The following is a 14,761-nucleotide window of genomic DNA, read 5'->3' as shown; positions in this document are numbered from 1 at the left end:
TACTAAAACTTCATAGAAACCCTTACAAGAATTTGTACTCAATAGCTTGCTTCAAGTTTACAACATTCTTAATGTGCAAAAGTGCTTAGCATAGCCCTGAAGTTATGTGGAGAAGGGTGTTATTAATAGAACAGTAAGATTATATAGCTCCCATCTATTGAAAATTTTGGCATGGCAACCCACTCCAGTATTCTTGCCTGAAGAATACTCATGGATATAGGAGCCTGGTGGGCTATAGTCCATGGGGTCACAAAAAGTAGGACAGGACTGAGCGACTAAGCACATTGAAAATTTACTATGTGCACCACTGTGGGCTTCCCTGGTGGCTCAGTGGTAATAAATCTGCCTGCAATGCAGTAGACTTGGGTTTGATCCCTGAGTCAGGAAGATCCCCTGGAGGAGGGCATGGCAATCCACTCCAGTATTCTTGCCTGGGGAATCCCATGGACACAGGTGCCTGGTGGATTAGAGTCCATGGGGTCACAAAGAGTCAGACATGACTGAGAGACTGAGCACATGCATGCAGGCACCACTGTAAGTTTTTCCATGTAGTCACTCATTTAATCCTCCCCCAAACACTGTGATTAGATCTGTTGTTACTGAAAAGGAAACTAAGGCCCATCTCAGTGAAGTGACTTTGGCAAGGGCAGAGCTGAGATTAGGGCATAGGCAAGGCTACAGCTCTTGGTGGCGCTGAACAGGAGGCATTCTGCTCCCCACCACCCAAATCCCTCTTCCACCAGAGTCACTGCACTACTGGTCTTCACTTTAGTTGTTGTCTGAAGACAGAACACTGCTGCTCAAGATTTGAAAACCACCAGCCTGTGGAAAAGAGCACAGGCCTGGTCATCAGGAGGAGGGAAATCGGATCTTGCCCTGGCCTCTCATTATACCCTCTATCCTTAGGCAAGTCGTTTCTGGGCCTTGAGTCTTCATTTATTTAAACAAGAGGGTATGAGAGCTCATGCTCTGGAAGATTTCTACCAAGGGTGCTATGATTCTTCTGTTGATCAAACTATACCCTTTGCAAGAAATACCAGAGCAGAACACATTAACGCCATGAGGAAGCAATCAGCAAATACCAGATTGGGGGAAACTCTACAAGGTAAATGATCAGGTTTCATTAACAAATAAATTGTCAAAATAACCTACAGATTAAGAGAGTCTCAGAAGCCTATTAACCAACTGCAGTATATGGGCCTTACATACAGTTTCAAATAAGCATGCTATAAGACATGAGTCAACTGGAAAAACCTGAGCATTGACTGGATATTTGACAATATAATGAACTTGTTAAATTTTTAGGTATGGTTCAGTTCAGTTGCTCAGTCATGTCCAACTCTTTGCGACCCCATGAATCGCAGCACGCCAGGCCTCCCTGTCCATCACCAACTCCCAGAGTTTACCCAAATGTCCATCGAGTCAGTGATGCCATCCAGCCATCTCATCCTCTGTCGTCCCCTTCTCCTCCTGCCCCCAATCCTTCCTAGCATCAGTCTTTTCCAATGAGTCAACTCTTCGCATGAGGTGGCCAAAGTACTGGAGTTTCAGCTTTAGCATCATTCCTTCCAAAGAGATCCCAGGGCTGATCTCCTTCAGAATGGACTGGTTGGATCTCCTTGCAGTCCAAGAGATTGAAGCCAGGTCTCCTGCATTGTAGGCAGACACTTTACCATCTGAACCACCAGGGAAGGTATTAGGTATGGTAGTGTACTGAAATAACTATTTTATATAATGATTGATATTTGCTTTAAAATAAGTCCTTGATGGAGAAGACAAGGTTATTAATGAAGTAGGATTGGCCGTGAGTTGATATTCAAGCGGAGTGGTGAGGACAGGGAAGTTCACTATATAAATAGTATTGTTGCTACTTCTGGGATGTTTTAAATTTTTCATAATAAATATTTTTAAAATGAGAACAAATTTTATAACTCTGGTTAAGTCTAACAATTCTTAACTGTGAGTTTTATGAGTCATACATCTTCACTTTGCACAGATTAACCTTACTCAACTCTATTGCAGTTGCTACCCACTATTCAATAATGTTTACAATCTGCAGTAAATTAACATCTTTATCCTTAGCTGTAGGCTTCACTTGCAAAAATCCAATTTAATCAAAGGTTAAGGAACTGGGGCTAGTGCCAAGTACCCATCCAAGACAAAAACAACTATTTCCAACTAACGCAACATGAATATAAAGACTTGATGAGTTAATTGTTTTCTTCAACAATGCCATTTTAGAATGGGAGCTAACAAGGCAGGGAAGCTATGTTTCAGGGACAGTTTACAAAAGAAAGCCTAACATAACATCGTCAGTTCAATCTATTATATCTTTGGGTGGCCCTTTTTGGGGTGAAGGAGTTGTTCAGTTGCTAAGCAGTGTCTAACTCTTTGTGACTGCATAGACTGCAGCATGCTTCCCTGTCCTTCACTATCTCCTGGAGTTTGCCCAAACTTATGTCCATTGAATCGGTGATGCCATCCAACCATCTCCTCCTCTGTCCTCCCCTTCTCCTCCTGCCCTCAATCTTTCCCAGCATCAGGGTCTTTCCCAATGAGTCAGCTCTTCACATCAGGTGGCAGGTGAGGTGGTAGGTAGTTAAAACTAGTCTGTCTTCATCTAAGACTCTAGAACTCTATGACAATGTAGGCAAAGTTTTAGGAACTACTGATTCTGAACTAAATAATTTCACCCATCCAAGTATAAGACATATACCTAGGACAAGTCATTTTCCAACTGGATGATTTAGTTTAAGTAGCTAAAAATTCAGAACAGAACCACGTAATCAAACCAGGAGGGAAGTTCTGTGTCCTTCTGACCTGCAGATAAAATGAAACCCACAACTTTGAATGTCTGAGGGGATTTTACCTTACATATGTCCAACTTACATGTACAATCGGGGATCTGAGGTCAATGTGTCAATATTGATATGCTGTTCCAGTAGACTGTAGGCCAGGATGGGCAAGGATGTGAAGCAGATATTGTACATTGTAAGGTAAGCAGCATCATACAGTGGCTGTAATGACAAACCACAAAAGAGAAATAAACGTACTGGAACAATCATCTGCCAGAGGATATTAAACTGTCTAGAAAAATCACAAGCTAAAACAAGACAGTTTCCTTTCATACTTTGTGTGACTGCACAAAAATGTTTTGTAAATAAGGTCACTCTGATGAGTACAGAAAAGAAACTAACATATTGTAATACATCATATTAATATATCTCCCTTTAAAAATAGGCTCTTATTCAGAATGTTTACATGCTATAAACTATTTCTAACAGATACTAACCAAGAACTTTTCAAAAAATTTTCAGTGAATGAAGATCAATTAACTATGAGAGAGGAACTCCTTAGGAAAACTAAATATAAGCAGTGGGCAGCCCATGTCACAGTTTTTTGGGTTAATATTTTACATGCTTTTAGATACCACTATGACCTTTTCCGGACTGTATTTATAATATCGAATGTGGCCATTTAGTAAGAATTAAATAAATATATTCACAAAAATCAAAGCTAAATATATTCATATGATCATGATTCTTTCTTGCTCTGAATTCCATAGGCTCCAGATCAAACTTCCTGCTGGTTGTCCCATAGGACAACCTGCAATTCACAATGTCTAAAAGCAAACTCATTCCCTTTAAATCTGATTCCTCCCATGTTCCCTACTTCAGTAAGTGGCCCCACAATGTTTGCAACCCTAGTATATACCTTTGGTGTCTGGTACTGCTTACTTGCTCAAGACATTTTTTTGATTTGAGTGATTTTCTTTCTACTTCATTGGCCATTCCTTCTCAGGCTCCTCTTCCTCCTGAGCCCTCTGTGTTGGCGTGTTCCAGCACTCCAAGTCTGGAACTTTATACTAGTTCTCTAGCTGATCTCATATAGTCCTGTGGTTTTAATACAACCCATTCACTGAAAATTCCTGTATGTAGCCCAGACCTATTTCATATGACCAACAGCCCACTCAATACTTCCTCCTAAGTGTCTAGTATCTTTCAAACTTATGTCCAGGACTGAATTCCTGACTTGTCTCACCTGAAATCTGTTTCTCTTGAAGTCTTCCTCATCTCTGGAAAGGGCAACTAAATCTTTTTGATCAACCAGAACTGAAATCTTGTATTTACCCTTGACTCTTCTCTTTTTCACAATCCCTATCCAGTCTATGAAGAAGTATTTACTGGCTCCACTGTTAAATATATTCAGAACTACATTACTTCTTAGCCCCTCCACTCTGACCATCATGCAAGCCTTTAGTTGATCTCCCTGCTTCTTTTCCCTTTGACCTGTAGCCTATTCTAAAAAAAAACCACCTGAGCAGCTCTACTAGAAAATAAGTGAAATCAAATAATTGTTTTGTTCAAACTCTCCAGTGGATTCCTTTATCTCTAAAAGTAAAGAAGTTTCTATAATGGTGGGGCTGTAAAGTCCCCCTTGATTTGGCTTCTCTTTACCTGTCTGTCACCTTCTCAGTCAGACCAATCTTGATTTAACGTGCCACGTCCTCTCTTGAACACATCTCCTCCACCCTGTTTTTTCCCTCTTATAGTACTAATCACCTTTTAATTTACATGATAAATTTATTATGTTTACTGTATCTCTCTTCATACTAGAATTTAAGCTCTGTGTGCCCAGGGATTTTTACTTATTTTATTGATAGCTGTAGCTTATGAAAAAGCAAAGCAGCCCCTGACATCCAAGAGTTGGCCTGGCACTCACAGCTAGGCACTGGTACTCTGTAGAACACAAAAAATTTCACAAAACAGCAACATCAAACAAGGCCACTGTGACTGTGATGGATGGAGACAAAAACATTACCACTCCATAACCACTTCTGAACACAGACACAATATAAACATTGTCCAGATCACAATAATGACCAACATCTATGTTCTGGCTAATCTGGGTGACTACTACTTCTTGACCAATGACATGTTAGCTTCCTGGACAAGATTTACTAACATGGCCAGTCATAAAATTAATCCCATTTGCTAACAGCAGCCAGCAAGGCCCTACTATTTCTTAAACCCTTCCCCAAATCACCTAACTGAAGCCCAAATCTTACAAGACTTTTCTGACACTCTCTTTCTAAGAGGCTCCACTGTTCCTCATGGTATACATTCTTTCTGTTGCATTGACTAATAAACCTAGTTTGATGAACTGCAAGTGTTCTCCTGGCTTTGACAATCATGAATTCCTAGAAAAGAACTTGGCTTACAGGAAGCATTCAACAAAAACTGGATGAATGACTAGAGATTGGAAGCTATAACGTATTTGTATAGGACTGATCTGACATTATAAATATTCCTTTATTGAAAAAATATTAAGGTGTTTATAATGAACCTTGTTGTGATGAAAATATTTACTGAGTTCAGTAGTTTCTACACAGTGCTACATGGGGAAAAAATACTTACTGAGTGTTTACCAAGTGTGAAATACTGAGAACAGAGAAGATTCATGCCCTGTCTGCAAGGAGTTCAAATTCTAGAGGCGAGGGAATTGCTTCTTGGCCTTTCAGCTAAGATCAAGTGTAGAGGGGAAGGCAGTGTGGTGACTGTATAGCGAGCTGGGAGAGCCTAGAGGAGGGGACCACACTTCTTGCCTGCAGCAGACACAAAGCAAGAGATAATGTATGCAACTTTTTCAATAAGCTTAAAAACATGTTCTACATGTAAGATGGAGACAAAATGTGGTCCACTGGAGAAGGGAATGGTGAACCACTTCACTATTCTAGCCTTGAGAACCCTATGAACAGTATGAAAAGGCAAAAAGATAGGACACTAAAAGAGGAACTCCCCAGGTCAGTAGGTGCCCAATATGCTACTGGAGATCAGTGGAGAAGTAACTCCAGAAAGAATGAAAGGATGAAGCCAAAGCAAAAACAATACCCAGCTGTGGATGTGACTGGTGACAGAAGCAAGGTCAGATGCTGTAAAGAACAATATTGCATAGGGACCCAGAATGTTAGGTCCATGAATCAAGGCAGATTGGAACTGGTCAAACAGGAGGTGGCAAGAGTGAATGTTGACATTTTAGGAATCAGCGAATTAAAATGGACTGGAATGGGTGAATTTAACTCAGGTGACCATTATATCTACTACTGTGGGCAGGAATCCCTTAGAAGAAATGGAGTAGCCATTATAGTCAACAAGAGAGTCCAAAATGCAATACTTGGATGCAATCTCAAAACGACAAAATGATCTCTGTTCATTTCCAAGGCAAACCATTCAATATCACAGTAATCCAAGTCTATGCCCCAACCAGTAATGCTGAAGAAGCTGAAGTTGAACGGCTCTATGAAGACCTACAAGATCTTTTAGAACTAACACCCCCAAAAGATGTCCTTTTCATTACAGGGGACTGGAATGCAAAAGTAGGGAGTAAGGAAACACCTGGAGTTACAGGCAAATTTGGCCGTGGAGTACAAAATGAAGCAGGGCAAAGGCTAATAGAGTTTTCCCAAGAGAACACACTGGTCATAGCAAACACTCTCTTCCAACAACACAAGAGAAGACTCTACACATGGACATCACCAGATGGCCAACACCAAAATCAGACTGATTGTATTCTCTGCAGCCAAAGATGGAGAAGCTCTATACAGTCAGCAAAAACAAGACCGGGAGCTGACTGTGGCTCAGATCATAAACACCTTATTGCCAAATTCAGACTTAAACTGAAGAAAGTGGGGAAAACCACTAGACCATTCAGGTATGACCTAAATCAAATCCCTTATGATTATACAGTGGAAGTGAGAAATAGATTTCAGGGATTAGATCTGATAGACAGAATACCTGATGAACTGTGGATGGAGGTTCGTGACACTGCACAGGAGACAGGGAGGAAGACCATTTTCAAGAAAAAAAAATGCAAAAAAAAGCAAAATGGCTGTCTGAGGAGGCCTTACAAATAGCTGTGAAAAGAAGAGAAGCGAAAAGCAAAGGAGAAAAGGAAAGATACACCCATTTGAATGGAGAGTTCCAAAGAATAGCAAGGAGAGATAAGAAAGCCTTCCTCAGTGATCAGTGCAAAGAAATAGAGGAAAATATCAGAATGGGAAAGACTAGAGATTTCTTCAAGAAAACTAGAGATACCAAGGGAACATTTCATGCAAAGATGGCCTCAATAAAGGACAGAAATGGTATGGACCTAACAGAAGCAGAAGATATCAAGAAGAGGCAGCAAGAATACACAGAAGAACTGTACAAAAAAGATCTTCATGACCCAGATAATCACAATGATGTGATCATTCACCTAGAGCGAGACATCCTGGAATGTGAAGTCAAATAGGGCTTAAGAAGCATCACTACAAACAAAGCTAATGGAGGTGATGGAATTCCAGTTGAGCTTTTTCAAGTTCTAAAAGTTGATGCTGTGAAAGTACTACATGCAATATGCCCACAAATTTGGAAAACTCAACAGTAGCCATGGGTCTGGAAAAGGTCAGTTTTCATTGCAATCCCAAAAAAAGGCAATGCCAAAGAATGCTCAAACTACCGCACAATTTCACTCATCTCACATGCTAGCAAAATAATGCTCAAAATTCTCCAAGCCAGGCTTCAACAATACGTGAACGGTGAACTTCCAGACATTCAAGCTGGTTTTAGAAAAGGCAGAGGAACCAGAGATGAAACTGCCAACATGAGCTGGATCATCGAAAAAGCAAGAGAGTTCCAGAAAAACATCTATTTCTGCTTTATTGACTATGCCAAAGCCTTTGACTGTGTGGATCACAATAAACTGTGGAAAATTCTGAAAGAGATAGGAATAGCAGACCACCTGACTTGCCTCTTGAGAAATCTGTATGCAGGTCAGCAAGCAACAGTTAGAATTGGACATGGAACAACAGACTGGTTCCAAATAGGAAAAGGAGTACATCAAGGCTGTATATTGCCACCCTACTTATTTAACTTCTATGCAGAGTACATCATGAGAAATGCTGAGCTGGAAGAAACACAAGCTGGAATCAAGATTGCTGGGAGAAATATCAATAACCTCAGATATGCAGATGATACCACCCTTATGGAAGAAAGTGAAGAGGAACTAAAAAGCCTCTTGATGAAAGTGAAAGAGGAGAGTGAAAAAGTTGGTTTAAAGCTCAACATTCAGAAAACGTAGATCATGGCATCCGGTCCCATCACTTCATGGCAAATAGATGGGGAAACAGTGGAAACAGTGTCAGACTTTATTTTTTTGGGCTCCAAAATCACGGCAGATGGTGACTGCAGCCATGAAATTAAAAGACACTTACTCCTTGGAAGGAAAGTTATGACCAACCTAGATAGCATATTGAAAAGCAGAGACATTACTTTGCCCACAAACGTCCGTCTAGTCAAGGCTATAGTTTTCCCAGTGATCATGTATGGATGTGAGAGTTGGACTGTAAGAAAGCTGAGCACCAAAGAATTGATGCTTTTGAACTGTGGTGTTGGAGAAGACTCTTGAGAGTCCCTTGGACTGCAAGGAGATCCAACCAGTCCCTCCTAAAGAAGATCAGTCCTGGGTGTTCATTGGAAGGACTGATGTTGAAGCTGAAACTCCAATACTTTGGCTACCTTTTGCGACGAACTAACTCATTTGAAAAGACCCTGATGCTGGGATAGATCGAGGGAAGGCAGAGAAGGGGACGACAGAGGATGTGATGGTTGGATGGCATTACCAACTCAATGCATTACCAACTCAATGCATTACCAACTCAATGGACATGAGTTTGGGTAAACTCGGGGAGTTGGTGATGGACAGGGAGGCCTGGCATGCTGCAGTCCATGGGGTTGCAAAGAGTCAGACACGACTGAGCAACTGAATTGAACTGAACATGGAAGATAGAGATACTTTCCACACACAAAGATTTAAGTTCAGCAAAATATATTACTGAACTAAAAAGTACCCCTCAAAGGTGTTAGATTTCTTTTAGTTCTCGAGGGAGACGACCAGTCTGTTGGCACACTGCACTACATTCTCATTGAAAACCATCCATTCCATTTCTTGGCTTATGGGAAATTGAAAGAAAAAAAAACAAAACAAAACCCAGATTGACTGGTGTCTAATTTAGTCTTGAATTTTATTTAAACAAAAGGAGCATCAATCTACTTTTGTTCTACTATGGTACTTTGAGTGTATATGAGAGATAATTATAATTTTTAGATGCATAATCAGAGGAGACAGAAAAGTCCTCAAAACAAACAACAGGTTTAGTTGACAATACTGTTGTTGTGAAACTGTTATGAATGGTATCTTTTCATGAAGAAAAAAGACCAGTCTATTCCAGCTTTACTAAACGAAGAGTTGATTTTTGTTTAAATAATCTGCATCCTGGTGCCATTTCTACCTGCTCCATAGCTCATATCTAAGTTCCTGGGTTGCAGACAACACCTGAAGTAGACCTAAACTGAAAAAGGCTGACTAACCTGTATGTATTCCACCAGTGAAGTTGCTTTGTCGTGTCTGACTCTTTGTGACCCCGTGGGCTGTAAGCCTACCAGGCTCTTCCTCCATCCATGGAATTTTCCAGGCAAGAGTCCTGGAGTGGGTTGCCATTTCCTTCTCCAGGAAGATATTCCCGACCCAGGGATCAAACCCAGGTCTCTCGCATTGCAGGTACAAGCTTTACCGTCTGAGTCAGGTATTTGCAATAACAGTCTATGCATTCAGCAGCAGCACAAGGCCACAGTGAAAATGAAAGCTATGAACATCACTAACCTCAGATATGTTAGTCATTCGGTCATGTCTGACTCTTTGTGACCCCATGGACTGTAGACCACCAGGCTCCTCTGTCCATGGGATTTTCCAGACAAGAATACTGGAATGGGTTGCCATTCCTTTCTCTAGGGGATCTTCCTAACCCGGGGGTTGAACCCGAGTCTCCTGCATTGCAGGTGGATCCTTTACCATCTGATCCACCAAGAGACCTTCCTTTTATCTGGTACACTTTTTCTAAGATGTCTGCCTAGGTTTTTCCCTCATTTCCTCCAAATCTTTGCCCAAATGTCACCTCATCAGAGAAAACTTCCCAGATCAGGTTGTCTAAAAAAGCAGCTCTCTTCCTCAGTCAATAAATCCCCTATTCACTATTGTTTGTTTTTTTTTTTCTTTTTTTTTTTTTCCTTCAGAGGATGTATCAGTACCCAGCATAATATGTTTGATTGCTGACTGTCTCTGTGCCTATCACTTACTGTACTGCAAGCTCCATGGGGTAAGAACTATGATCACTGTTACATTCCCAATACTTAACAGGGCAGACAGTAGGCACTCAAGAAGTATTTGTTAAATGAATTCACATACCAGTTGAGCAACTAAGGAAGGCAAACATCAACTCCTATGAGAACCTTAAGCAGACCCCTGACAGCCCAGGGTTTCAAAAACCCAGGGTTTCCTTTCTTTCTTCATACAATTTTTGTTTGGTCAACATGGTTTTAAAAGCCAGCTTCCCTGTATCAGTTTGCTTCAAAATTTCAAAGTGTCTTTTTAAAACTTGCATTCATCATCCATGGAAGTGAAGAATTACAAATATTTTTATCAATGGCAATCTGAATGTTCAAGAAAAGTATAACTATCAGAATTTTAAAAACTGTTACCAATGCTGTTACTTGCTAATACAAGAAGGCCGATGGCACTCACTGCAGCCAGCAGATAACTAATTCATAAAGTGATCAGCTTAGCAGGCATCATGGGGCTGATGACATGGAACTGATATAAGAGACAGCATACCATATAGCAAAGAGGCAAGTTTAAGAGAAAGATAGCAGTCACTTCCCATTGGAAAGAATACATTCTCTAAAAATACTGCCAAGAAATTAGGGAAAAAATCACTTCCTATCATGAGGAATGGAGCAGGCCTTAAAATACAGAAACTCAGTTTCTAATACCTATGATGATGTTACCAGAAGCTCAGCTTGGTAAAAATCACTGAATTGCTCATAGGTAAACTACAAAATTTCTGAGTCATTGAGCATTATAGCTCCCTTGGTTAGCTATACTTCCACTAGAAGCAATGCAAAATGTATTTCAGCTGTTAAAAGAAACCTACAAATGTGCCTGCTCATCCAACCACTTACATATCAAGTCAACATATAGCACATTCTGTATGCGAAAAATGTTCAGAAAACTACAGAGGGCTACAAGTATAGAATTCTTTAACTAATCCAAGGCTTTATCCAGGAATTATTGCTTCTTGGCTAACTTAAACATCAATGTTTTTTTTTTTTTTCCTAGAAAATCAACTTGAGAAAATGTAAAGATAAAAAATTTTATTTGATGAAATATAAATATAGTATAACATTTTAAAGTTATTGGAAAACATTATATACACTGACAAAAAAATTTTTTTAAAGGATCTCAATTCTAATAGGATGTACCAAATAACTTTCAAAAAGAAAATAACAATAAGACCATTACTGAAGCAAAGACATAAAATTTTGCTATTGGTCAAAAACCAGGCCAAGAAGATCAACTGTTGAACCAAGAGGGAAAAAAAAATCCTTTTATTTTGGATATACCTCTTTAAGTCTCTACAATCCAGTACACAAAAGGTAATTTATTAACAGCAAGTATAAACTACATTACAACAAATACCTAGGGAAACCAACCTGCTGTGAGAATCCACAGAAGAACTGGTACAAAAATTGTGGCAAAATGAAACAAAGGTTCTGGAAAAAAAATGAAGAAAAGGTTTAATATGTTTCACTCCATCAACTTTTTGAAACTAAAACAGGAAACTGTACTCAATAGTATAGGCAGTCCTAAATGCTTCTAATGTCACAATGCAATAAGCTTCTACTCCTGAGTTGTAAGGAAACAATTCAAAACAATAGATTACATTCATATTGATATCAACTTCTGCTCTTCCCAGGCAGAAGATAACCTCACTTACTTTATGAGATCCTCTTGCTGTTCTAGAGAAGAAATGAGCTCATATAATATGAACACCTAATGGTACTGCACCTTAAATGCCAACTGGGTTTGTAAAATCATCACAAAGTAGACTGACATAAAGCTCTAAGTGTATATTTTAAAGTCTGTTAATGCCAATAAATAGTCAGGAAATTATTATAGTATATATTGACACAAACAAGTATCAACTAATGGTTTATTGCCTTTGTTACTGCCTCATTAAACAACCAACTATTATTATTGATCATCTACTACAAGTAAAGATGACACTGTGTGATACAAAAAAACAAAACCTCTCATTTCTAAGCGAGTTATCACTTAACTGAGAGAATATGAAAAACTGATTAAAAAAATACAAGCTGAGAATGCATAAGGCAGTAAAAGCCACCAGGTGAGAGGATAAGTACTAAAATTAATGTCTTCAGGCAAAACTACCAGCACTAATGTTTTCAAATGACTACTGTCCTTCAATATAGGCTTTGACTGTATTTGAACACTGCTGTCACTTGCTCACGTGTCTCTGGATTTCTCTTTGGGCAGCCCCTTCAAGAGTCCATTTTTGAGCCACGTCAAAAAACCATCTCTTTCCTTCTGTCACACATTCTCACTTAGCTAATTTCCCATTCTGCGAGACTTGAGGCTGTTTTTAAAAATCCAGTGGATCCTTTGCCGCAGCTGAGGATATTTAGGTAAATACACTGCAGGCTGTGGAGGACATTTCTAAAGAAAAATGCTACACATCTTTTGAATAAGTTCTACAGCACCAGAGTGTCAGAGCTCTCAAGGTCATCATCTGGAAGGGCAACACTCATTTGTATGGATCAGTTCTGGCAGAATGCAATATACTTTTGGTCGCCTTTCTACAGTACTTTATGTATATAAAAGAAGTGCTCTGAGAAAGAGACAGTGCTAGGTGTGGATTATGGGGGTGCTTTGTGGGAAGGGGAGGTTTGACTCTCCCATAAGAGCAACAGTTCCATGAAAACAAGGACTTTGCCTGTCTTATTTCATTATGAATTCTCAAGGGCCTGAAATAATGCTAGGCACATGGTAACACATTCAAGCATATTTGTTGACTGAATGAAAAAAGAAGTCAGACTTTGAACTAGGTGTTAAAGATGAATACGATATGGTGATAGCAGGAACCAGGCAAGACCATATGTATTTTAAACATATCATGTAGCACAGGGTGGGGTGCCTTAAAAGCCAGACTAATTCTTAGACAAAGGATTGTGAAGTTTCTGGAGGACAAGTTGAAAAGTGGCATTTTCTAAACATTAACCTGGCTGAATTACGTAACCGAGTGGAGAAACAGAAAGCAGGAAGACCTGTCACTGCAGGGTAATAACAACTGGAAGATGCAAAGGCAAGATAACAGGAAGGAAGGCATCTTAGCTCAGCCAGAGTGGGCAAACATATTAGAGATCATCTTGGGACGAAAGGCAGCATAAGAAAGGAATTATGCTAAGTCAGTAACTAAGGTAACAATGGGTACAGAGATTCTAATGAAGACAGAGGGTTTCTGCATAAATAATCAGCTAAATTGAGAACAGGGATATGTAACGTACTGATCACTGGTAAACATTAGCCATCTTAATACTTGTTTTGTTTTTCTTAACAGAGTGCTCCTTCCATCTGGTGGCAGTTGCTTGAATTGCAGGCCAAATTCTTAAAGAGGCAAACAAGCTTCTGGAACAGGGTCAGAATGCTAGGCAGATATGTATGGCCAAAGCTTCATGGGCTCCCCTTCAAGGAGGGAGGTAAGAGAGAATAACCATCCATCCCCACATGAGGCTGTTAAGTTACTGAGTCCAAGGCCCCATAGACTCTATATAAATAGCATAACCACACCGAAATGGCGGAAAAGGAAAAAAAAAGTAACTTTGGAAACAGTATTTTGACTACATACTCTAAGGCTAAAGAAATAAAGACAGAAGTGCGCACACACAGATTTAAGTTAGGCTTGTTTCTCACAGGAATATATGAGTTAGCAATTCTGGAACTACTTTAAGTATAAACTTGAGGATTTAGCAAATAAATAAATAATGCAAATGAGAACCAGAAGTTTCTCACTGCTGAAGAAAGGAGATACTAATATGGAAAAGGGAAAGGTCAGATAGAATGAACCTTGTGTTGGCTTTAATCAAAGGTATCCATACAAACTGAGTTCAAGTATTGAGTTTATATGGATACCAATGACAATGAGCACAACGAGCACCAGATCTAGATTTCTAAATACCATTTGTAAAAAAAAAAAAAAAAAAAGGACCAGAGATCCTTGGAGAAAAGTCTGAATCCAGGGCTGGAGAAGGAAAAAATACAAGAGGCGCCTAGAACATCATGTGGTACCAGAAAACAAACAAGACTTAAAAAAAGGTGATGTTCAGGGATGGGTATACTCAATGGGTATAAAGTTTTAGTAAGTTCTAGAGATCTGCTATACTTAACAGGACTGTATTCTTCCACTTAATAATCTGTTAAGGAGATAGAGCTCTTGTTACATGTCATCACAATAAAATAAAAAGTTAATGATGGGGACATGGTGAAAGGACGTGGGCACCAAGGCTGTGACAATCTGAGTAACAATGAATGATGGTAATGAATTTCAACACAGAATAAAGTATCTGGTTTAGTGGGAGAGTTCTCTTTTCAAACAAAATTACAAAAGCAAAACAGGTGTCCTGAGACCCTCAAAACACCATCTGAATCAATGTATCAAAGTTGACATTATCATGAATGGGACATCCTGATAACACATCCTCCTGATATGATGCCCTCAGCAGGTTGCAATAATGCTTCTGTGGTAACTGTGCCCAAACTTGAATCTAATAACAGGCAAATATTAGACAAACCCAAATTGAGGGACATTCAA

General features: G+C 39.5%; 1 protein-coding gene across 19 annotated transcripts in view; it reads right to left on the bottom strand.

Annotated features, from left to right (window-relative positions):
- Nucleotides 1-14,761, bottom strand: part of ATP11C (ATPase phospholipid transporting 11C) — a 172,381-nt gene that overhangs the window by 24,767 nt on the left and 132,853 nt on the right. For 14 of the 19 annotated variants that reach the window (XM_060408250.1, XM_060408251.1, XM_027963685.3 and 11 more), the window contains 2 exons: nucleotides 11,586-11,645; nucleotides 2,890-3,017 (listed from right to left, as the gene is read on the bottom strand). In XM_060408250.1, the coding sequence (XP_060264233.1) occupies nucleotides 2,890-3,017; nucleotides 11,586-11,645 (188 nt within the window). The remainder of the gene's footprint in view (nucleotides 1-2,889; nucleotides 3,018-11,585; nucleotides 11,646-14,761) is intronic. The other 5 variants (XM_060408258.1, XM_060408253.1, XM_060408255.1 and 2 more) reach the window with 1 other exon arrangement.

This window comes from Ovis aries, chromosome X, assembly GCF_016772045.2.
Source record: "Ovis aries strain OAR_USU_Benz2616 breed Rambouillet chromosome X, ARS-UI_Ramb_v3.0, whole genome shotgun sequence".
Taxonomy (NCBI): domain Eukaryota; kingdom Metazoa; phylum Chordata; class Mammalia; order Artiodactyla; family Bovidae; genus Ovis; species Ovis aries.
Note: the sequence above shows the minus strand (reverse complement) of the source record. Positions and strands in the feature narration are given on the sequence as shown.